Here is a 26325-nt window from a genome sequence, read left to right on the forward strand (position 1 = left end):
TTAAAAATAAATAAATTGATGTCAAAATAAAATTCCTCAAGATGGGCTAACACCAGTGGCAAATTGACCAAAGCTTTGCACTTTAATAAGTGTGAATAAGCACATCTAATAAAATAACCATGCATACACATGATCACATCTAGTGAAATGAACATGCATAAATAACAACGCCAATGTTAAATGTTGAAGTGTGTGGAAAGACACTGAAATTTATGGTTGACAGCGGTTCACACAGGAGAGAAACCGTATCACTGCTCAGAGTGTGAAAAGTGTTTTAGTCGACAGAGTGATCTCAAAAAACACAAGCAAGTTCACACAGGATAAGCTGTCTATACACAGCACGTCCAGTGTTTGCTCCAGATTTTAGATTTAGACCGTAGTTGTAAGGCGTAGAGTATTCTTAGGAGCAGAGTAGGATTCTTAGCTTAAGTGTTGCTAAAATTATATACTCTCTCTTATAATTTCCTAATATGGTATTATCATCTTGCCTAAAGGTTTTTTTTTATCTCCTAAGATACTAAATATGTCTAGTTCAATTACTTCCTTTATTTAAAAATGTATTAATTAAAAAAATATTTTAGATATTGTGGACACATGTTTAGAAAACCACTTATTCAGATGCATTATGCACTTCATAATGCCAAATATTTCGAGCCAGTTTCTTTTATTCTGTTTCTTCTCATTTTTTTTAGTTCTGAAAATATATGGCGCTGATTTTTAAATTGTCAAGCTGCTCAGAGTGTGATGTATACTTTTTTCTTCTGTATTGTTCTGTATTAATATTTCTTGTCTTGTCTACTGCAGTTTATTATTATTATTATTATTATTATTATTATTATTATTATTATTATTATTATTATAACTGAAAGTATCAGTTAAGGACCAGCTGAAAATATTTCACAGTAATTGTTTTAAGTGGGGTTTCTTTTTACTTTCATTTGCTAACTTTTTGTATTGTTTATTATTACAGTAAAATAGTGAGTGAGTTTTCTGTTAAATTATCAAGCTACTCAATGAAAAAAAAAATACTTGTGAAATTCCACTTCTTACCTGTCTTACCTGACCTTCTCCTCGCTATTATCACTTGGAAAACCAATTCTATCTTTTTAAATTTAATATTTTTACAATCGGACTTTTATTTTGACGGCAAAATCACATGACTTTCCAGCTGCTGTTGCTCATTTCACGGAGCAGTTCTCCCGCAGCGCCGGAGGAAAAGCAGCATCGGCTGAACTACAGAAGGTATGAAGAAATCTCTTTCTCTCTTTCAGAGAAAGACTGATAACGGGGCCTCACACTCCTGCCCTCCCTCCCCCACATTACTAATAAACACCTGAGATTAATCTGAGGATCACACTCCTGTTCACTATGGGTTTGAATATTCGGTGCAGCAGCAGCAGCTCCGTGAAATAGACCTTTTTCACACTTCCGGGTTTAAAATGCGAAAGTAGGAAATAGCCGAAAAAACAGCTCAGCTAGAGAGAACGCGCTCCCTATTTACTAGTTATTCGAACGTGATTTTGAGGCACTATAAACTCCCACAATGCATCATGATTCATAGTAAACATCGCTGCTTACTAAGCGAGCTAAATGTGCCCCAAAATGCATTGCGGGTTTGGCTACTAAGCAACAGACAGCTGAAGAAACGGAGCGGACAGCGAGCCATTAGGGTTGCCAGATTGTTACAGAGGAATTACGTGTTTCAAATCCGCCAAAATACTGAGAAAACCCAAACCCAAACAGCGGATGTTCATCAAATTAACAACGTAACAGGGTTTATTCCAACATGATCTTAACTAAAATAACTTAATTATCTTAAATATCACTAATGACAAAAAACTACATTTAAATGAGTTTATCTGCATGTTTGTATTATGTGTTTGTGTCTTGTATCATTGGACACACGAACCAAAAACGTAAATACAGTACATAAAAATAATCTTGCAAGTAATGAAAAAGAAATATTCACATATAATAACAAACAAACAGCTTCAAATTTCCATCAGCATGACTAAAAGCTCTGTCTCTGCAGGGTTAGATATCTAACTACAACACTGATGAGTACCCTTTCCATCAGCAGGACTAAAAGCTCTGTCTCTGCCAGGTTAGATATCTAACTACAAAACTGATCAGCTGTTCAATTTCCAAACTTCTAACACTTGGTAGTTTTGTTCACCTGTCAAATCACAGCGTTTCCTCCAGACAATTTCAGACACAACTGGAGATTTAGCATGAAACCACCCAATCTGGCAACAGTGCGAGCCGGTTGAAACTGTTAATTTCAAGGTTTCTTAATGAAGTTCAATATTGTGAGAATTATCTTTTAAACAGCGTAAATTTAACAGTCAGAAATATTAATTAATTCATGATCAGCTCAGAGCTTCACTAACTTTAATTTCAGTGTGTTTATGGAGTTTTAAACACGGCTCAACCCCTCTCTCACCTGTGTGTGTTTCTGCGACCGGCGCTGGCGCATAGTGTCCGAATTAACTCCTGTTTTACAAAAATAATAAATATTTCACTCTTCTACTCAGTGATAAAACTCCTGCATCTGGACTGCAATTGTAAAAACAGGAGGATCAGTGAGTTTTAGGCTTTTTTCTCAGTCACATGACATCACGTTCAGTAGCTCCTCCATTTCCAATCGCTGTTGTGTTTTACGTTGATCTCCGTGGAAACGCACGTCCAAACCATAATTACGGTGCGCGGCAGTGGACAAATAGCTATTTAATTCAACGTGAGGAGACGAAACGAGATGTGCATCCGGACGGGACTAAAATTACCGGAGGACCACAGAGTTCAGAGAAAAACAATAGTTTACCTTGGTAACTGACGTTATCTAGCTAGCTAAAGTTATCGCTGTTTTGTTTAACCGGATAGCTGACATTATCTTGCTAGCTAAAATTGCTTAAGTCTTAAGTTAATTGACCTGCTTTTTTCTTTTTCTTTTCCAGAAATGAAAATATTCCAGGTTTTCTCCTAAAATCCATCACCAACAACAACCAGGATATTTAATAAAGAGCAATGTTAAACTGCTGAAAGAGGTGACGCACAAGCCGTCCAGAAGAATCTCCAGAAAACGCAGAAATTGTTTGCTTCATTTTACAGACAGATGGAGCCAAATCCTGACATGGAGAAACAGAGTGATCTCAAAAAACACCAGCGCATTCACACAAGAGAGAAACCGTATCACTGTTCAGACTGTAGGAAGAGTTTTACTACACAGAGTAACCTCCAACAACACAAGCGCATTCACACAGGAGAAAAACCTTATAACTGCTTAGACTGTGGGAAGAGTTTTTTTCAACCGAGGACTCTGAAACTGCATCAGCGCATTCACACAGGAGAAAAACCGTATCACTGCTCAGACTGTGGAAGTAGTTTTAGTCGTCAAGGTACTCTCAAACTACACCAACGTATTCACACAGGAGAGAAACCATATCACTGCTCGGACTGTGGGCGTAGTTTTAGTCGTCATGGTACTTTCAAACTGCACCAGCGTGTTCACACAGGAGAGAAACCGTATTACTGCTCAGACTGTGGGAAATGCTTTTCTTCAGAGAGTCATCTAAAAAAACACCAGCGCATTCACACAGGAGAGAAACCGTATTACTGCTCAGACTGTGGGAAGAGTTTTACTCAACAGGGTAATTTTAAACTGCATCAGCGCATTCACACAGGAGAGAAACCGTATTACTGCTCAGAGTGTGAGAAGTGTTTCTCTACAGAGAGTCATCTAAAAAAACACCTGCGCATTCACACAGGAGAGAAACCGTATCAGTGCTCAGACTGTGAGAAGAGTTTTAAACAAGCGAGTCATCTCCAACTACACCAGCGCATTCACACAGGAGAGAAACCGTATCAGTGTTCAGATTGTGGGAAGAGTTTTAAACAACATAGAACTCTCAAAATACACCAGCGCATTCACACAGGAGAGAAACCGTATCAGTGTTCAGATTGTGGAAAGAGTTTTAATCAACAGAGTACCCTTAACCTGCACCAGCGCGTTCACACAGGAGAGAAACCCTATCAGTGCCCAGAGTGTGGGAAGTGTTTTAATCGTGAGAGTAATCTCAAAATACACCAGCGCATTCACACAGGAGAGAAACCGTATCACTGCTCAGAGTGTGGGAAGTGTTTTAATTTACAGAATACTCTTAAACTGCACGAGCGCATTCACACAGGAGAGAAACCGTATCACTGCTCAGACTGTGGCAAGAGTTTTACTCAACAGAGTAATCTCAAACTGCATCAACGCAATCATCACACAGGAGAAAACTGTCCCAAATCTGTTCCACTGACATAAAGAGTGCAAATCCTAAATATTTCGGACATCAAAAACACCTTATCCAATGCAAAATCTTTCCAAAATTGAATCCAGTCTTCTGAATAGACAACACCCTTTCTCACGGCTACACATCTGTTAAGTCCTCTCAAATCAAATATTCATGTGGAAGGAGCTTTAAAGGAATGCAAATTGCCCTTCCCACAAACACAGACACTCTACATTGACGTTTTATTGACTCATTTGGCTTTTTCTCCCGAACAGGACCTGGTAGAAATCCATGTCAACACAATTGACCACAAATGAAGGGTTTGGATCAACAGTCATAAACTTAACATAAACTTAACATGTTCATAATGTTATCGGAGTTCAGATCAGCCAAGATAAAAAAAAAAAAACAAGATTAAGTGACTGTAAAATTCTCCCCTGGATTATGCCCCAAGCACCAACGAATGTTGTCTCCTGGACGAAAGTCGTCGTCTGGAATTGTTTTCCAATTTATGGTGGTTAAAGGTTCTGGTTTGGCTTCATTAGTAATGTGACTTTTGATTTCTTTTAATTAATACTTCAGGGTATCTGGAATATGTTACAAACACATTTGGAGGTAAAACTACATTATGTGCATTTTGTCTTGGTTTGTATAAGTTAATAGTTATGCGTTTTGCTTCAAGACACGTTAAATTTAGAATCAGATTGCGTAAAATAATATTAGTCCTATATACACTGTTTTTGTTCTCATTAATCAGTATTATATTTTTTTATTGTTTTTTTTTAACAATTTGAGAAGCTACTTTTTGTTAGCTAATATTAGCATTGTTTCCTGATACTTACCTCATTTACCATTTAAGGAGCTGCAATTTTAGTGTGTTTTCTCAAGACCTGATGTAGGAGTTGCTGTAACCTGTAGTACCTATTATCTTGAGATGAATGTTGTGTTATTATGTAGTAAACAGTAACTGGCACCCATTAACCGAATTATTAAGACATCTCAGCTTACACTTAGTCTAGTCGGTGTCGTGCATTGGATCCAGTTGTTGAAAACATGCAAAATATTTGTTCATTATTTATTTATATTTTTCATTATCATATTATTTATATTTATATAAGTCTTTATTTGACATAATATCTCATTATTTTGAGATAGTAAGTTTGCTTTTCGGAAAAGAAAAAATTAGGGAATTATTTCGGAAAGTAATGGCTCACCGCTGCCAAGCCCCTTCCGCTGTCTGCTTCCGCGGCCTGCTTCCGCGGCCGAGCGCTCTCCGCTGCCGTGACCCTCCGCTGTCTGCTCCCGCGGCCGACCGCTCTCCGCTGCCGTGACCCTCCGCTGTCTGCTCCCGCGGCCGAGCGCTCTCTGCTGCCGGCACCCTCCGTTGTCTGCTCCCGCGGCCGACCGCTCTCCGCTGCCGTGACCCTCCGCTGTCTGCTCCCGCTGCCGAGCGCTCTCTGCTGCCGGCACCCTCTGTTGTCTGCTCACGCGGCCGACCGCTCTCCGCTGCCGTGACCCTCCGCTGTCTGCTCCCGCGGCCAAGCGCTCTCCGCTGCCGGGACCCTCCGCTGTCTGCTGCCGCGGCCTTGACCCTCCGCTGTCTACTCTCCGCTGTCTGCTCCCGCGGCTGAGCGCTCTCCGCTGCCGGGACCCTCCGCTGTCTGCTCCCGCGGCCGAGCGCTCTCCGCTGTCTGCTGCCGCGGCCGAGCGCTCTCCGCTGCCGGCACCCTCCGCTGTCTGCTCCCGCGGCCGAGCGCTCTCCGCTGCCGGGACCCTCCGCTGTCTGCTCCCGCGGCCGAGCGCTCTCCGCTGCCGGGACCCTCCGCTGTCTGCTCCCGCGGCCGAGCGCTCTCCGCTGCCGGGACCCTCCGCTGTCTGCTCCCGCGGCCGAGCGCTCTCCGCTGCCGGGACCCTCCGCTGTCTGCTCCCGCGGCCTAGCGCTCTCCGCTGCCGGGACCCTCCGCTGTCTGCTGCCGCGGCCGTGACTCTCCGCTGCCAGGACCCTCCGCTGTCTGCTGCCGCGGCCGAGCGCTCTCCGCTGCCAGGACCCTCCGCTGTCTGCTGCAGCGGCCGTGACCCTCCGCTGTCTACTCTCCGCGGCCGTGACCCTCCGCTGTCTACTCCCGCGGGTCCCACTGCCGGCACCCTCCGCTGTCTGCTGCCCCGGCCGGGACCCTCCGCTGTCTACTCCCACGGCCGAGGGCTCTGAAGCGGTAATGTAGTAAATCATTTTAATAAATTGTTCTGTTAATTAAATAAATAAATTCCTCAGTTTTATTAAATTGTTCTGTTCGTCTAACAAATACTTACCTTTGTTTTAATAAATCGTTTTGTTAATTCCCTCATTTTTAATAAATTGTTCTGTTAATTTAATAAAAAAGATCCATCAGTTTACATTTTTTTTCCTGTTAATTATGGTTGTGCATTGCTTTAGCACATTTTAATCTCATTTATGCAAATACATTACCTAGTAACCACCTAGTAACCACTTAGCAACATCAAAGCAACCACCATGGATACCATAGCAACCACCTAGCAACTGCTTAGCAACACCATAGCAACCACCATGGATACCATAGCAATGCCTTAGCAACCACCTAACAACTGCTTAGCAGCACCATAGCAACCACCATGTATACCATAGTAATGCCTTAGCAACTGCTTATCAACACCATAGCAACCACCATGGATACCATGGCAACGCCTTAGCAACCACCATGGATACTGTGGCAACACCTTAGCAACCACCTAGCAACTGCTTAGCAACATCACAGTAACCACCATGGATACCATGGCAACGCCTTAGCAACCACCTAGCAACTGCTTAGCAGCACCATAGCAACCACCATGGATACCATGGCAACGCATTAGCAACCACCTAGCAACTGCTTAGCAACCACCATGGATACCATGGCAACACCTTAGCAACCACATAGCAACTGCTTAGCAACCACAATGGATACCATGGCAACACCTTAGCAACCACCTAGCAACTGCTTAGCAACATCACAGTAACCACCATGGATACCATGGCAACGCCTTAGCAACCACCTAGCAACTGCTTAGCAGCACCATAGCAACCACCATGGATACCATGGCAACGCCTTAGCAACCACCTAGCAACTGCTTACCAACCACCATGGATACCATGGCAACACCTTAGCAACCACCTAGCAACTTCTTAGCAACCACCATGGATACCATGGCAACACCTTAGCAACCACCTAGCAACTGCTTATCAACACCATAGCAACCACCATGGATACCATGGCAATGCCTTAGCAACCACCTAGCAACACCTTAGCAACCACTTAGCAACTGCTTATCAACACCATAGCAAACACCATGTATACTATAGTAACGCCTTAGCAACCACCTAGCAAAATCATAGCAACCACCACACTCTTAACCCGGATTAGTTGAGTTTACTAATAAATCGCGTGGAAACCCGTTGCCTTAAGTTACTTTAGTTTTTACATAAGAAGAAACTAAATATGTTAAGCTGTATTAACATAAACGCTTAAGTGGATCCAGTAGACAAATCAAGTTTACATTAGTAGTCTTTACTCAAAATCATTAGTTCACATAACTTCTCTTTTCGAAACTTTAAATTGTTAAAAATAAATATTTTAAGTATAATCTGTTAACCCGGATTAGTTGAGTTTACTAATAAATCGTGTGGAAACCCGTTGCCTTAAGTTACTTTAGTTTTTACATAAGGAGAAACTAAATATGTCAAGTTGTATTAACATAGACTATTAAGTGGATCTAGTAGACAAATCAAGTTTACATTAGTAGTCTTTACTCAGAATAATTAGTTCACCTTAATTATCTCTTTTCGAAAGTTTAAATTGTAAAAACAATATTTCTAAAGATTTCTAAAGATTTCTAAAGAAACAAAACAATACTTTTCAATGTTTCAAAGTATTTTATTGACAATAAAAGGTTACAGCTCACGTGTTGCTGAATCAATAACAATGTTGCCAACCAAGTACAAGGGAAAAAATGGGCATTAAAATGGGCATTAAAACTTAAATGCTAAAAGTTTGTTTTGTTCATTTTCAGAACACACAACATTTAACAAATCTGCTGTATCACACATACACTAAAACTTGATACAAGCTGTTAAAACATCAACTTGACAAGTGAACTGTCTTAAAGGAGTTAAAGGTGTAAAATGGACTTGGGGTGTAGTGAAACATGATTACAAATACCAACCTTTGTTGAATAGCCCACCTCTGTTCTCCCCAGTATTCCAAAAGTTTTTCTAAACTGGCTTTAGAATAGACACTAGAGGGCATGTGGTTGCCCCTGCAGATTAAAAAAAAAAATATGCAGTTTGTCCAAACAGAATTAGCTTATGCTACGCAATGTAAACGGTCAATTAAAAAGAATGAGGTTTGGAGCTAATTTGAGTTTGTAAACGATGTAAAAAGCGATGTATCTGCAGGAGCAACAACATGCTCTCTAGCGTCCATTCTAAAGCCTGTTTGGAGAAACTTTCAGAATGCTGGGAGTGAACAAAGGTGGGCTATTCAACAAAGGTTAGTACACGTAATCATGCTTCACTACACCCAAAGTCTTAAACCAGAGTTTCAAAGTTTTCAAAGTTTCAAACCAGAGTTCTCCCTCAAATAGTGTACACTAAATAGTGTACAACACTATTTAACACTAATATGCAGTCCTGAGGAAATGTGTCTCCACGCTGAATTGTAGAACACATATTGATGAACATTTCCCAAATATCCCAAACATATGCACAGCATTGAACAATACCTGCTATATACTTGTGAACAAATTAACTTTTGAAGACACATCAAAACTTGATACAAGTTGATAAAGTTATAACTTGACTAATCAACTGTGTTAAAGGAGAACTTCGGTGTGAAATTGACTTTGGGTGTAGTAAAACATTATAATGAGTACTAACCTTTGTTGAATAGCCCACCTCCGTTCTCCCGCAGATTTCTGAGATCCAGCAATTTTGTGCTGTTTTCCAAACAGGCTTTAGAATGGGTGATACAGGGCATATTTTACCCTGTAGATAAATCGCTTTTTACACTGTTATCCAGGCTCCACTCCACTCCATTGGTAGAAACCAAAGAGCACTGGCATTTGAAACGAGGCTTTAAGAAATTTAAAAGTGCACAAGAAGTTTATTAAAAAACACTGTTTACAACCCGTAACATAGCTGAATCTCCGGGCACCATCATCTTAAAATGAAGACGTGATCAAGAATTTTTTAATATACTTCTTGTGCACTTTTAATTTCTTAAAACCTAGTTTCAAATGCCAGTGCTCTCTGGTTTCTACTAATGAGGTGTGGAGCTAATTTGAGCCTGGATAACAGTGTAAAAAGAGGTTAATCTGCAGGGGTAAACATACCCTGTTTCACTCATTCTAAAGCCTGTTTGGACGAACAGCACAAAATTGCTGGATCTCGGAAAGCTGTGGGAGAATGGAGCTTGGCTATTCAACAAAGGTAGGTACTTTATCATGTTTTACTAACTACACCCAAAGTCAATTTCACACCAGAGCTCGTCTTTAAGTATATCCTGTCAATTGAGGACTGACATGCAGTCCTAAAAAATGTCTGAAGTGACATGACAGAAGTAATTGGACATTTCCATCCCACAATAAACTTAAATCAGCATAATACAAAATGGAACAACCCAGTTTAACATTTCTTTTTTAGCACTGGTTCAAGGACAATGACAATACAATGAATACAGTCACACAAGACTGTAGTGGGGAAAAGGCACTGGAAAAACAAAGCAGCTATGCCTTTTCACATTAAACTTGGCACAGCAGTTTCTTACAATGTAAGCTGGTTTTTCAGCGATTGTAATTTGGGTTTAAGTTCAATGTGGCCCAGTGAGAGAAGTACCTGTTGGATGAACTGGAATGTGTTTCTCATTGATTTGGGATAGTTTAGATGGAGGGCATATGTAAGACCAAACAGAATGCACATAGCTTTTGGCAGGTCTTGAATGTTGTCCATCAGAACTTCTCCCTCAATGACAATCTTCAGATAGGCTGGACTGAGGTGGGGGGGTGGGAAGAGCAAAGCAATGTCAAGGTGGAGGAATGAGTCATCAGAGTCCTAACAACATAAGAGCACAATTAACACATTTTTTATTAAATAACCATCCATAAGGTAAAGCAATACAGTATAAACATGTGAGAGTCATAAGGGGAGGTGTGAAATGGTTATGACTGCTGAAGTAGACTAAACAGGCAGATCAATTAAAAAGAGCTGGGAGACATGGGAGATCTTTAATTCTAATTGTATAAAACTATACTCACACTGTGTCAAGAACAGAAACTATAAAATATTTGTGAAAAGTCAAGAATAAGCTGTTATTTGATACTCTTTGATAAATTAAGAAGTTACTTACAGAGTATTCTTTGTAGAAGTCTGCAGGACTGTCCCCAAGGACAATAGGAAGCCCTTTGAGCACCAGTGTCCGGATGTCAGTAGGCTCTTTGGTCTTTTGGGGAGTGAAATAACAACACAGTTAGTAGAATGAAAAGTCAATAATAAGAAAGCACAATTTTGAATGGATTGTGCAACTATTATACACTGAACAAAAATATAACCTCATTAGTTTTGCTCCCATTTTTCATGAGCTGAACTCAAAGGTCTAAGATTTTTCTTATGTACACAAAAGGCCTTTTTCTCACAATTTTACAATTGGGTCTAAATGTGTGCTAGTAAGCATGTCTCCTTTGCTGACTTAAACCTGGCTTGAACATTGTCCAATTGCCCATTCTGTGCTCTTTACTGATGTGTGCATTAAATGTAGAGTACACATTCGTATGGAAGTTACATCCTTTATATGGACAATGTACTCTGTGATTAACTTTCAAATGTGTACTGCGCAGGTGTGTAAAAAAAACTGCTTCTGTACAGGGTGCAGAAAAATCACATAACTGACACTGAATTATCCGGTCAGATTCACACAGCTGTGCATCCTGGGTTTTCTGATGAATTTTAGATAGGTGGACCTTAAGTGCATTAATGGAGTTAAATGTGCACAAACATTCTTGGTGTAAACAAGGAAATGGCACCGTTCTACTGTAGCCCCCATGTTTTAACCTGTAATGTTTTAATAGGTAACCCCGTTTATCACAAATGAACTCACAATACTTACACTTCCACTGCATCTTCAAAACAACCTGTAAAAAAGAGCATAAAAATATTTAGCTCAACAGCTGCAGTTCTGTAAACTCCACTGCAAAACTATCAGCCTCTACTAATGACTTGCTAAGAAGTCGATAAATGTATTATTGCTTAACAACGACTCTACGAGAGGCAAACAAACTAAACAAGGGGCACGGTGAGCGCGAGACGCGGCATGTTGGCGCTAGATGCGGCATGGAGAGTGACCTGTTGGCGCGAGACGCGGAATGGGGGATGGTGGGTGGGCGCGAGACGCGGAATGGGGGGTGATGAATGGGCGCGAGACACTGACTGTAAGCTTTAAACCGCCGAAACGTATTTCTGGGACAGAGCTTGACTATCTAAATATGTAACCGCTAGTACTTTCAAAAGTCGTCTCTTTATTTTTTTTTTGAAATATAGCACATCACACATACAACATGGATATAAATCACCCTTTGAAATGCTAACTAGCTTACTCGTTGGCTAAGCTTTCTAGTTAACCTAGCTACAGCATCCAACAGACAAGTTAGAGCTAGATAACCTTATATAAACCGTATAAAGCACTCAAGCTAGCGTTGGTCAGCTAACCTAAATATCTAGCTACCATATAAAGCTGACAAATAGCGTTACCCATCTACCATATATAAAGCACTCAAGCTAGCGTTGGTCAGCTAACCTAACTATCTAGCTACCATATAAAGCTGTTAAATAGCGTTAGCTATCTTCCTCTTCCAACAGGCCAGCTAGCTAACTTTATGAACTTTTAACACGGTTAACCGGCAGAATACTAATGGTATTGCTAAATTGTGCCCTGACACAAACACCCCAAACAGTTGTGCTACCAATATAAACTGTGAACCGATAAAAAATAGTTAACTAGGGTTAGTTAGCTAGCTACTTAGATAGTTAGCGTTAGCTAGCTAGCTAATTAGCGTTAGCTACCTTTAGCACACAGAATTAACGTTAATGCGCCACGCAGCGTCCAGCCGAGTGGAGCAGAGCTGAGACACAAATACCCCAAACAGTTGTGCTACCAATATACACTATGAACCGATAAAATAGTTAACTAGGGTTAGTTAGCTAGCTACCTAGATAGTTAGCGTTAACTAGCTAGCTAGCTAGCTAATTAGCGTTAGCTACCTTTAGCACACTGAATTAATGTGCCACGCGTCCAGCCGAGTGGAGCAGAGCTGAGACACAAACACCCAAACACAAACACAGTTGTGCTACCAATATAAACTGTGAACCGATAAAAAAAAATAGTTAACTAGGGTTAGTTAGCTAGCTACCTAGATAGTTAGCGTTAGCTAGCTAGCTAATTAACGTTAGCTACCTTTAGCACACTGAATTAACACGTCCAGCCGAGTGGAGCAGAGCTGAGACACAAATACCCCAAACAGTTGTGCTACCAATATACACTATGAACCGATAAAAAATAGTTAACTAGGGTTAGTTTGTTAGCTAGCTAGCTAAATAGCGTTAGCTACCTTTAGCACACTGAATTAATCCGCCATGCAGCGTCCAGCCGAGTGGAGCAGAGCTGAGGCGAGCAGCACTGTGACTGAAGTGAGAGCTCTGTGTGTAATGGATGAGCTAGCTAACTAATATATACTAATATATTCAGCAACTTCATCCATCATGCACACTGGAGCTGCTTGCGAGAGAGACGTGTATTACCGAACTGAGTCAGCCTTCTCACAGTGAAAAGTTTATTTGTATCAGAGAGGTCTCATTCAAAATATAGCTAGTTTCTTATACTCACCATTTGAAGTAACAGATTTCAGAACCCACAGGTTTGGGGTGCAGCAGCCATAAGTCGTCTAACAAGCAACTCTTCTCCTGCAGCGTTCTGTTGCTGTTTCAAACTGGCCCCTCCCCTCCCTCTCAAAAATTTAACACATTTAGTTATCTTTGCTTAACATGATTATTGCACTGAATATTTCAAGTAAATATTACTAACAGCTAGTTTTATTTAGTAATGGCAATATTTTTTTCCAAAACATGAAAGAATAAGTAATGACTACTTAAAAAAATTATTTAAACCAAATCCGGGTTTACAGTGCATGGATACCATAGCAACCGCTTAGCAACACCATAGCAACGCCTTAGCAACCACCAAGCAACTGCTTAGCAACACCATAGCAACCACCATGAATACCATGGCAACGCCTTAGCAACCACCATGGATACCGTGGCAACACCTTAGCAACCACCTAGCAACTGCTTAGCAACCACCATGGATACCATGGCAACGCCTTAGCAACCACCTAGCAACCACCATGGATACCATGGCAACACCTTAGCAACCACCTAGCAACTGCTTAGCAACCCTCTAGCAACAACACGTTCCACTTTTTAAAACTTATGAAATACAATGAAGTAAGTGTCTAGAACTGTTCAGAAGACCTGCCTTATGACACCTGACCATAGATAAACATAAACATTACAACATAGTTTTAGTAATTCTTAAACATTTCCATTTAGTTATGTAATTAACATTTTCTTTATAAAAACTTGTATATAATTGTATAGACAGAATATACTGTGGCTAAAATGCCATGGACATGTTTTTGAACCCCTTCACTATTTATTTTAATGCAACTTACATTTGCAAAATGTTTTGTCTCAGTTTACACTCTGTTATTTAGGAAAACATGACGCCCTGGGCTCACTCTTGCCTTTCTCTGCTCTTAGCTGTGCTTTTTTAATTTTTGTCAACCCTGATGTAGGACACCAGTGTGCTGCTGCGTCCCAATGTAAACTCTCCACTCATATCATTCCTCCAAGGATCAGGCCAACATGTGTTGTCTGAACTGATTTAATAGTGTACCTAATTATTTTTTAATGTTTGTGTTAATTAAATTAATTGAGCCACTTCACTTTTACCCATGTGCGCCCAGGGAAAATAATAAAATTCAGTACTCAAATGTATTTTGAAAATGTAATTTAATTGCCCATTTTTAATGTATGTCTTTAACATTTAGCTTTATTTGGCAAACATGAATTGTAGTGAAAAAAGTGCACTGAAGAGCTCCTTAGCTAAAATGTATTTTACAGTCTTGGAGAGATTTGTGTCAATTATTCAAGCAGGCATCGCTTGAGTAAAGATAACTTGTGCTGTGCACATTTATGAATTAGTTAATAATTATTTTTTAAACCCACTGTGCTATATGCACTTTCTGAATAAGGGTACCAAACTGTCACTGGGGTGATACTCTTAAATGGCTTTAACGTAAACACCTGTACCCTAAGGACCTTTTGAGGGTATATTTCATTGTTTGTATCCATACAGTAGGCAAGAATGTGTATTTTAATAATAATAATAATAATAATAATAATAATAATAATAATAACAAGAAAAAACGAAGTAAAAAGTGTCTTAAAATAAAAGTGAAAATTATAGAGACATGTAATAAGCAGGTGTTTTGAATTACCGAATTACTCCTATGGAGGTAACAGGACCAGACGAAGTGTGTAATAAAGAAAATGTATCATTTACCCATTACAACGTGTGTGTTTCTAGGCCTATACAAATGTTCTCAATTAGTATTTGTTAAATAATATATATCACAGGAAATAAGTAGAAATATGTGGGCTACATTAATAGATATTTTTAAAAATAAGAACATTAATTGCCATTATGAAAAAAAATATTAAGAGAATAAAACCACGACTGGGATTTGAACTAGGCTTCCATCCAGTTTTCTGTTGAGTTTTCCACCATGTCAAACCATACTACCCTACTGCATATTTAAATATAAAATTGCTAAAAAAAAAAAAAAGCCCCATATTTAAACATGCATTAGGTAGAATATTTGGAAACCTTGAATCAAAATATCAGGAGACAGTTTAGAGTTATTAGGGTTGATTATAACCCTATTTAATTGCTTAAATGTCATGGCACTTACTATTACTTTCATTATTATCAACTGTCATTTAAACATTTGTAATACTAAGACAAATAATGGCAAGGGGTTTCTGTTCGTTTAATGCAGCCAAGAAGAACAGAATTACCATAATAAATAATAAATAAATAAATATTTCCACGCATGGGCACTGGTTGTAAGAAGCACATCTCGATGGGTTGCACAATTTGACAGAACACCACCCGCTGCACCGTCCTAAGTGCTCTGCTGAACCACTCAGTAACACAAATTTCTCAGGTCTCATATTAATAAGACTAATTCAGAATGGTGATGTATACATGTTTTATTAAAAAAAAATATAGCAATAACAAATATGTATATGTTTTTTTAAAGTGACACTGTTACAATTAATAATTAATATATAGCAATTATTGTGTGAATTTTACTTGCAGTTCATTGTTATTTTATTAATAGTATTGTTGTCGGTTCTTGTTGTTGTGATAATTACAATATAAATAGCCTAAATTATACATTACTAACATATTTTTGTCATAATATTTTAAAGATCTTTATTACTGACCATTATTATTTTTTATCTAGCTAGCTAAATGTCCAAAAACAACATTTGCTGTTTTACTGACTATTATTTTTTAGCTTTTTAGCTAGCTAGCTAAACGTCCAAACACAACATTTGCTGTTTTACTGACCATTATTGTTGTTTAGCTAGCTAGCTAAATGTCCAAAAACAACATTTACTGTTTTAATGACCATTATTATTCCTTAGCTAGCTAGCTAAATGTCCAAAAACAACATTTACTGTTTTACTGACCATTATTAATTTTAGCTAGCTAGCTAAATGTCCAAAAACAACATTTACTGTTTTAATGACCATTATTATTCCTTAGCTAGCTAGCTAGCTAGCTAAACATCCAAACACAACATTAACTGTTTTACTGATCATTGTTATTTTTTAGCTTTTTAGCTAGCTAGCTAAATGTCCAAACACAACATTTACTGTTTTACTGACCATTATTATTCCTTAGCTAGCTAGCTAAACGTCCAAACACAATAACTGTATAACGGACCATTATTATTTTTTAGCTAGCTAGCTAAATGTCCAAAAACAACATTTACTGTTTTACTGACCATTATTATTTTCTAGCTTTTTGGCTAGCTAGCTAAATGTCCAAACACAACATTTACTGTTTTACTGACCATTATTATTTTCTAGCGTTTTAGCTAGCTAGCTAAATGTACAAACACATTGTTTACTGTTTAACTGACCATTATTATTGTTTAGCTAGCTAGCTAAATGTCCAAACACTGTATTTCCTGTTTTACTGACTATTTTTTTTTTACTTAGCTAGCTAGCTAAACGCCCAAAAACAACATTTACTGTTTTACTGACCATTATTATTTTCTAGCTTTTTGGCTAGCTAGCTAAATGTCCAAACACAACGTTTACTGTTTTACTGACCATTATTATTGTTTAGCTAGCTAGCTAAATGTCCAAACACAACATTTACTGTTTTACTGACCATTATTAATTTTAGCTAGCTAGCTAAATGTCCAAAAACAACATTTACTGTTTTAATGACCATTATTATTCCTTAGCTAGCTAGCTAAATGTCCAAAAACAACATTTACTGTTTTAATGACCATTATTATTCCTTAGCTAGCTAGCTAAACGTCCAAACACAATAACTGTATAACGGACCATTATTATTTTTTAGCTAGCTAGCTAAACATCCAAACACAACATTTACTGTTTTACTGACCATTCTTTTTTTTTGCTAGCTAGCTAAATGTCCAAAAACAACATTTACTGTTTTAATGACCATTATTATTCCTTAGCTAGCTAGCTAAACGTCCAAAAACAACATTTACTGTTTTACTGACCATTATTATTTTTTAGCTTTTTAGCTAGCTAAATGTCTAAAAACAACATTTACTGTTTTAATGACCATTATTGTTCCATAGCTAGCTAGCTAAACGTCCAAACACAACATTTACTGTTTTACTGACCATTCTTTTTTTTTGCTAGCTAGCTAAATGTCCAAAAACAACATTTACTGTTTTACTGACCATTATTATTTTTTAGCTAGCTAGCTAAATGTCCAAAAACAACATTTACTGTTTTACTGACCATTATTATTTTTTAGCTTTTTAGCTAGCTAGCTAAATGTCCAAACACAACATTTACTGTTTTACTGACCATTATTATTCCTTAGCTAGCTAGCAAAACGTCCAAACACAACATTTACTGTTTTACTGACCATTCTTTTTTTTTTGCTAGCTAGCTAAATGTCCAAACACATTGTTTACTGTTTAACTGACCATTATTATTCCTTAGCTAGCTAGCAAAACGTCCAAACACAATAACTGTACAACGGACCATTATTATTTTTTAGCTTTTTAGTTAGCTAGCTAAATGTCCAAAAACAACATTTACTGTTTTAATGACCATTATTATTCCATAGCTAGCTAGCTAAACGTCCAAACACAACATTTACTGTTTTATTGACCATTCTTTTTTTTTACTAGCTAGCTAAATGTCCAAAAACAACATTTACTGTTTTAATGACCATTATTATTCCTTAGCTAGCTAGCTAAATGTCCAAAAACAACATTTACTGTTTTAATGACCATTATTGTTCCATAGCTAGCTAGCTAAACGTCCAAACACAACATTAACTGTTTTACTGACCATTATTATTTTTTAGCTTTTTAGCTAGCTAGCTAAATGTCCAAACACAACATTTACTGTTTTACTGACCATTATTATTCCTTAGCTAGCTAGCAAAACGTCCAAACACAATAACTGTATAACGGACCATTATTATTTTTTAGCTTTTTAGTTAGCTAGCTAAATGTCCAAAAACAACATTTACTGTTTTAATGACCATTATTATTCCTTAGCTAGCTAGCAAAACGTCCAAACACAATAACTGTATAACGGACCATTATTATTTTTTAGCTTTTTAGTTAGCTAGCTAAATGTCCAAAAACAACATTTACTGTTTAACTGACCATTATTATTCCTTAGCTAGCTAGCAAAACGTCCAAACACAATAACTGTACAACGGACCATTATTATTTTTTAGCTTTTTAGTTAGCTAGCTAAATGTCCAAAAACAACATTTACTGTTTTAATGACCATTATTATTCCATAGCTAGCTAGCTAAACGTCCAAACACAACATTTACTGTTTTATTGACCATTCTTTTTTTTTACTAGCTAGCTAAATGTCCAAAAACAACATTTACTGTTTTAATGACCATTATTATTCCTTAGCTAGCTAGCTAAATGTCCAAAAACAACATTTACTGTTTTAATGACCATTATTGTTCCATAGCTAGCTAGCTAAACGTCCAAACACAACATTAACTGTTTTACTGACCATTATTATTTTTTAGCTAGCTAGCTAAATGTCCAAAAACAACATTTACTGTTTTACTGACCATTATTATTTTTTAGCTTTTTAGCTAGCTAGCTAAATGTCCAAACACAACATTTACTGTTTTACTGACCATTATTATTCCTTAGCTAGCTAGCAAAACGTCCAAACACAATAACTGTATAACGGACCATTATTATTTTTTAGCTTTTTAGTTAGCTAGCTAAATGTCCAAAAACAACATTTACTGTTTTAATGACCATTATTATTCCATAGCTAGCTAGCTAAACGTCCAAACACAACATTTACTGTTTTACTGACCATTCTTTTTTTTGCTAGCTAGCTAAATGTCCAAACACATTGTTTACTGTTTAACTGTCCATTATTATTTTTTAGCTAGCTAGCTAAACTCCAAACATAACATTTACTGTTTAACTGACCATTATTATTTTTAGCTTTTTAGCTAGCTAGCTAAATGTAACCTTCATGACTGGGGAGGGTTGGGCAGAGCAGACTATTCTCTGTGGTGTTTTGAAATTGGACTGCTGTAGCCATTTCACACACTCGCCCTCAGGTCTTACATAATGCACCTTTAACTTAAATACTGAAATTGGGGAAACAGAAGAGAAGAGGAAGGCACAGTCTTCATTCCACAGTTAAGTCTAACTTTTTTGTAACTTCAACTATTTATTTTTCTAATCCCCCACCCTCTCTTTCTATGTTGAGAGAACAGAAAAAGATAGAAATAAAGAAAAGTCTGTCCCAAAGACTCAAAAACAGAAAGAATAGCAGCCACTTGGCTACTTGTTCAAACAGCACCCCTTTTAAAGGCAGGACACAGGTGATGCTTATTTACAGGTGTTTGCCAAATAATAATGCAAGACAGTCCCAGGATTGATTGGTTCCAGGTCACAGAGAATTTCTCAAACATACGTTGAGAAAACAAGCTGAGATTGCGGATCTTAAAACATATAAGCCTTTTATTGAAACACGCAGACAGACAGGCGGCTTCTGCAGAGCAAATACAGATATACTGGAAACGAATGAAAATAAATCAAATCTGCACAAACTATAAAAAATTAATTAAATTTGTTTTTAAAGGCATTACGTTTAGTTGCAAGCTAAGAATACAACTCTACTCATAACATATATCACATCTAAATTTTATAAACTAAGTTAAGCTAACCTATTATAACATAATAATGTTATAATATAATTTTCAACGTTCATGGTGTTACTTTTTGTGTAAAAATGTATTAGTGTAGTAGTGGAGAGCTCTGTAGGCATTAACTAATGTAGGTATCAAACTCCACCCTGGATGCGTTTATTTAGGACTTTCAGTTTTTATGGCAGTGGAACAGGTTTGGGATAGTTTCTCTCCTGTGTGAACGCGCTGGTGTTTTTTGAGATTACTCTTTTGAATAAAACTCTTCCCACAGTCTGAGCAGTGATACGGTTTTTCTCCTGTGTGAATGCGCTGATGCAGTTTGAGAGTACTCTGTCGATTAAAACTTCTCCCACACTCTAAGCAGTGATACGGTTTTACTCCTGTGTGAATGCGCTGATGCAGTTTGAGATGACTCTGTTGATTAAAACACCTCCCACAGTCTGAGCAGTAATACGGTTTCTCTCCTGTGTGAATGCGCTGGTGTATTTTGAGATCACTCTGTTGAATAAAACTCTTTCCACATTCAGAGCAGTGATACGGTTTCTCTCCTGTGTGAATGCGCTGGTGTTTTTTGAGATCACTCTGTTGAATAAAACTCTTCCCACATTCAGAGCAGTGATACGGTTTCTCTCCTGTGTGAATGCGCTGGTGCAGTTTGAGATGGCTCTGTCGACTAAAACACATCCCACATTCTGAGCAGTGATGCGGTTTCTCTCCTGTGTGAATGAGCTGGTGTATTTTGAGATCCCTGCGTTGTTTAAAACTGTTCCCACAGTCTGAGCAGTGGTGCCGATTAAGAGTACTTTGTGTAGTAAAACTCTCGGCAGAGTGGTGAGATTTGTCCATGCCAGGACAAAAAATTTTGATGAAAAATGTTCTGGAAATTCTTCTGGACGACTTGTGCTTCACCTCTTTCAGCAGTTTAACATGGCTCTTTGTTAAATATCCTGGTTGTTTCCTGGTAATACATGTCTGCAAAAAAAACAAAGAAAATATAATTGTTTATTCAGCGTAGATATTACGGTGCTGCACATAAACACATTACCCATTGGCTGGTATTGGCTCTGCCCAAGAGTAAATCAGCCATATTGGAATCCGTGAATTTTTTACACATTTTCACAAACTCATTCAAACTCCTGCTAGAGTCTTTGTCAAATTACCTCTATATTGGATCTGAATAGACTCCAGATACACCTAGTGATAAATTGCGAACGGATAGTTCATAGCTGAAAACATGGCGTAATGGCGGGTGAAAGATTTAACAGAGACACAACACTAGACCAAAAAGAAACATGAGCACGGTCAGAATGGGAAATTCATGAAACTTGGCACAAACATAAAAGACATCATTTCACACGTTTTCTGTTTTGGCATGTTTGACTTCACCTAACAGGAAGTTGGCCCTTTTAAAAATATGTATATTTTAAACACATTTTTTGCATACTTGTCGACCTCCTCCTAGGAAATGTGTCAAATACAGTTGATATATCTCCGAAATAAACTTGTTTTGTTTTCGGCAAGATCATCACGATATTAAACAATGCAGCACGTGACGTCGCCAGCCCCACCACAACAGACCCGACCCGAGCCCGTTCTGCCGCACACTGTCTCACGACACACCTGCCCGAACCCAACTCATAAATAGTCATTATGAGCCCGACCCGACTCATAAACTGCCTGTTTTCAGGCTGTTTGAATAAGCGAAATCTGTTTAGAATGGTGTTAATGAACACTAAAGGAGCATAAACCTATTATTTAAGAAAAAGGTTTAAGAACAGCTGCACACAGCGCTGCACATAAAAAATCCTCTAAGCTTTAGTTTTAGTTTAATTCTTTAGAAAGCTTTATCAGTTCATCAGTGTAAGAGCTACTTACAGGTAACATTCTCACAGCTGCTTCTCAATTGGACTATAAAACTATGTGGAGTTTATTCCGGCAAACGACTGAAGCACGGCTACTTTTTGTCATGTCAGATTTTATTTTTATTTTTTACAGTATTTTAGCAGCAGCAGTAAATACATAAACTATCCCTGCCCTGTTGCTCCGGCCCCCGGCCATCAGCCACTGCCCCCGCCGCGGGGTTCAGCTTATGTCTAAATTAGCAAATTTGTTTTGAGTTTTGTAAATTTGTTATTCTGAAATGTAATGTTTTTTTGCCCATGTAAAATAGTTTTTTTCTTTAGTAATTTTGTTTTATTGAATGTAATTTTTGTTCGTATGTAAATTTGTTTTAATTTTTGTCATTTTGTTTTCTGACATGTTCATTTGTTTTGCACTTCAGCGCCACCGTACATTACCTACCGGTTAAATAAAACATTGGTTAGCTAGCCGGTTAAACAAAGCACTGGTAACTTTATCAATCTATTTCTAGATACCCAGCTATACAAACCACAGGTACTTGGTTCAAGAAAGCACTGGTAACTTTGGTTAGCTTGATGACATTAATTACCGGTTAAACAAAATACTGGTTAAATAAAGCACTGAAAACTAGCTAGCTAGCTAAAGTAGCTACTGGCTAAACGAAGCACTCATAACTTTAGCTAGCTAACATTATCTATCCAGTAAAACAAAGTGCTGGTGGTGTAAATGCTGCACGTGCTGAAGGTGGTGTTGGTGTGGGTGAAGGAGTGAATGGTGAGAGAGAAAAAGAGAGAGAGAAAGAGATTTCTCCATACCTTCTGTGGTTCAGCTGATCCTGCTCTTCCTCCTCCGGCGCTGCGGGAGAACAGCTCCGTGAAATGAGCAACAGTAAACAGCGCGAGACCGGGAGAGCTCTCTTACCGCGGCTCAGGCGAATGTCATAATAAAAGTCTTCTGTGATTATGTATTTTACAATATAAAAGTCTACAGCGCGAGACTGGCAGTGTGTCTCAATTCAGGGGCTGCATCCTTCGAAGGACGCGGTCTATGAAGGTGTGTCCTTTGAAGGACGGGTAGGCTGCGATGGCTCTACTGAAATGGGACAGTCTACCCTACGGAGTATTTCCTGTTTCCTGTTTGAGATTCTACCCGCCACAACCAAAGTCAGAGCTGAGAAATGATCGAGCCAGAGATTTTGATTCTCGTTTTGCTTCAGACCACAAAATACCAAATGAATTAAGTCCAGGTTAATTAACTGTGCAGTCACTTAAATATTTTAAATGTGAACGGGTGGAACTGAACATAAACAAATAAAATGGCGTTTGAAATGAAGTTGGAAAAAAGAGAATTAACTAGAATAAAGTATTATTTAGTTTTAGTTTAGTTCTATATATATATATATATATATATTTGAGTTCGAATCACGGTCATGCATCATGCCATCAGCTGCCGGAGCACAATTGTCCTTGCTCTCTCTGGATGGGTACAGTAGATGGCACTCTCTCTTTCCCCTCATCACTCCTAGGGTGATGTGGATCACCACAAGGCTGCGTCTGTGACCTGATGTATCAGAACCGAGTCGCTGCGCTTTCCTCCGAGCGTTAGCGCTGCGATGCTACTCGGCAATGCTTGGGGAGTAGGGTCAGGCCTTAAATCTCAGCTTTGACACTTAGCTTTTCTGTGGGACCAGAAGAGGTTCCAGAGAGGAGGTCCTGTATTATATTGATCGCCAGCTACAGGCGTGGAGTGGTATTGCCCTGGAATAAAACATTAGGTGTTTTAGTGTCTAGCGTTCACATTTTTCACAAAGGTGACTTAACAGCAGGCTAATTGGACTGATGATCAACTGATAAGGCTGTGAAAATGTGTTTTTTCTTCTCTTTTGTACACAGTGTATGTATGTGTGTGTGTGCATGCTTTTAAGTTTGTGTTTTTCAAAAACATTCAGTGTAAGCTTTCATTATTTGTTTTATTGACTTTGAAATCTTTGTTTTTAATATAAATAATATATATATTTTTTGTAAATAATTCACTAATTAAGTTTGCTTTTATAATTTCCATGTTCTGTATTGCTTAATAAATTAAGTTACTGAGTTACATTTGGGTTTCTTGCATTTACTAAATCAAACACACAACATTGACATTAATTAAACTTCACAGTTCTGTATATAGCAAGTGTAGTTGTCTACAAAAAAAAAAGTTTTTTAAGTTTTTCTCCATGGGATGTGGTTAATATGTGGATAAATGCCAGTCACTTTTTTCAGAAAAATGTCTTTTTTTTTTTTACTATTTATTTATTTACAATGTGTAAAATAAACTAAAATCAGGCCTAAAGAATATATATATATATATATATATATATATATATATATATATATATATATATATATATATATTGGAGTGAAAGCGAAAATTATTTAAACTTAAATTTATTCCTATACACAGTTATATTATATTATAGAGATAATTGTTTGGGTAATTGCTTGATAAAAATAATAAATAACTAGTGTTCACTTGAGTAATGTTGGTTGGCTATTTACATGTTAATATATGCAGCAGAAATATTGCTAGGTGCAGTTTATTCCCTCAGTTGATGTAAGTTGATGTTATATATTTGAAATATTAATAATGTATTGCAGGGCCAAATTTATTCGAAATAAAAACGTCATAAAAAAATCAGGATTTTCATTGGCCCCTCTCTCTACTCAGGCTCTGGGTAGTCAGGTCCACTTTTCCCCTCCCACTACCACACCCATGACAATTGGCTAGATAAATTGGGAGAAAACAGTAGAAAATGAAAAATAAAAAAAAGATTAAAAAAAATAATGGTATTGCAGCTATTAATGCAGCAATTTATTTGGTGATTTATGTATAAAATATGTTTTTACGCAGCTCTTTTTTTAAAGAACGTTAAAAACGTGTTCATCATTGACCCTTTTGTCACAATAACAAGAACAAAAAAAAAACAAAAAAACTCCCGCCTCTTGTTTGCACAGGTTTGCATGTCTGAGGCGGTTGTTACTGGAGCGTTTCCCTGATGGTAGTTTACTGTGCAGTCTCTGGAAATGTAACCTTTAAGGAGATACGAGGTTCAGCGATAGATTAGAATGCGTTTATTCTCCTGCTGCTGCTCCTCTCAGGTAAGGAGAAAACATGAGCATTAAACATGTTTCTGCATGATCTGGTGAAAAATCTCATTTTTTTTTAACAAAACAGAGATACATACAGTTCAGGTTAGGACTCTCACCATATTTTCCCAAAAATAATCACAATAAAAGCTATTATTGTTTTTTTGTCTATAATAATTATAAATAACAATATTGGTAACACTTTACCATAAAAGTACAAAGACATAATATCTTTTAATAAATAATTATTAATTGGCACTTTTTAATACATTATTAATCATTACAGTGTTTATTAACATTATTAACAAACAACATTTACAACATACCTAATAATTAAAATGTATTTAGGGTTTGTATGGTCATGAGAAACATGAAAAAGTCATGCAATTCAAAAATAGCAATTTCCAGGCCTGGATAAGTTTTGGATAAGCATTGGTGGCTAATCATTAGCTGGTTATGCTAATGCTGCTCCAGCAGTGCTAGCCAAGGTTACGAGCAGGCTACAGGCCGATAATGCTCCCCTCCGAACAGAGAAAGAGCTAACACAATTAGCGGGTAATGCTAATGCTACTCCAGTAGTGCTAGCCGGGGTTAGGAGCAAGCTACCGGCCGACAATTCTAAATCTAAGCTAGACTTAAATTTCAGAATTTCTCCATCACTACGGCTGGAACATTAGCATTAGTGGCTAATCATTAGCGGCTTATGCTAATGCTGCTCCGGCAGTGCTAGCCAGGTTTAGGAGAAGGCTACAGGCCTATAATTTCCATCTTTACCAATCTGACCTAAAGTTTTGTTTATTATATATTTAACCAGAAACTGAAGAAGTGAATAAATTAAACACTCCTACAGATCTCGTGGAGTTTTTACCGCTATTGGTTACATGTCTTGGCTGTTGAGGCTGTGTGCACAATTTAAATGTGCACACAAAATAACTTTAAAATACATTTTATTATTCAGCACAGTGTCTTGTACATTGACCTAATTGTAAAAGTAAGATATGTAATTAAACGCATTAATAAAAACTATTAGAACACTGAAAAATAGCATTTGTTACCCCGTTTGTTCCACACTATAACTATAAACTTTACCATGAAATACAATTATTTAAATCCTTCAGAGATGTAATTTTTTTTGCATTGTTGTGTGAATCCAAATCCCATCTATGCTATATTATAATAAATCCATAATATTTAAGTTAAACTGCACATTTTAGTTTAATGTCCCTGTGTTGTGGTTTCACTCAGTCCTGTTACCGTAACACATTACCCTGATCATCTGAAACATCTGGAACATTCTACAACAGGAAGTGCAATCAGCTGGTTCTTCTGAAGATCATGGGAAGACCAAACATTCCCAAAGTTCCCTCATTAGTTTATTTCTGTATATTTGATCTTATTTTAGCGATGACTGAGGAGCTCAATCTCAACACTCACTCCTGTTACCTGCATTTATTCTTACATCTTATT

General features: G+C 37.7%; 2 protein-coding genes and 1 long non-coding RNA gene across 4 annotated transcripts in view; 1 reads left to right on the forward strand and 2 right to left on the reverse strand.

The window, feature by feature from the left end:
• Window positions 1–5260, forward strand: part of LOC103030678 (zinc finger protein 585A) — a 32072-nt gene extending 26812 nt beyond the window's left edge. The window contains exons 1-2 of one of the 2 annotated variants that reach the window (XM_015601146.3): window positions 1182–1242; window positions 2955–5260. In XM_015601146.3, the coding sequence (XP_015456632.3) occupies window positions 3113–4306 (1194 nt within the window). In that variant the 5' untranslated portion in view covers window positions 1182–1242; window positions 2955–3112 and the 3' untranslated portion in view covers window positions 4307–5260. Of the gene's footprint in view, window positions 1–1181; window positions 1243–2954 lie in introns of those variants that run through there. The other variant, XM_049477541.1, reaches the window with a different exon arrangement.
• Window positions 5261–8182: 2922 nt separating this feature from the next.
• On the reverse strand, window positions 8183–13495 carry LOC107197418 (uncharacterized). The gene is made up of 4 exons (XR_007438782.1): window positions 13202–13495; window positions 11429–11453; window positions 10673–10765; window positions 8183–10377 (listed from the first exon to the last, which is right to left on the reverse strand). It is a non-coding gene; the product is annotated as an uncharacterized LOC107197418 (long non-coding RNA).
• Window positions 13496–19664: 6169 nt separating this feature from the next.
• LOC125801517 (zinc finger protein 239-like) lies at window positions 19665–22770 on the reverse strand. The gene is made up of 2 exons (XM_049478321.1): window positions 22546–22770; window positions 19665–20842 (listed from the first exon to the last, which is right to left on the reverse strand). The coding sequence occupies exon 2, from the start codon at window positions 20714–20716 to the stop codon at window positions 20027–20029; it is 690 nt and encodes a 229-aa protein (XP_049334278.1). The 5' UTR covers window positions 20717–20842; window positions 22546–22770; the 3' UTR covers window positions 19665–20026.
• Window positions 22771–26325: the final 3555 nt, after the last annotated feature.

Source organism: Astyanax mexicanus, chromosome 4 (assembly GCF_023375975.1).
Source record: "Astyanax mexicanus isolate ESR-SI-001 chromosome 4, AstMex3_surface, whole genome shotgun sequence".
NCBI classification, from domain to species: domain Eukaryota; kingdom Metazoa; phylum Chordata; class Actinopteri; order Characiformes; family Acestrorhamphidae; genus Astyanax; species Astyanax mexicanus.

Coding starts and splice junctions, on each gene's coding strand:
- LOC125801517 (XM_049478321.1), bottom strand. CDS start 20,716: ATGGACAAATCTCACCACTCTGCCGAGAGTTTTACTACACAAAGTACT.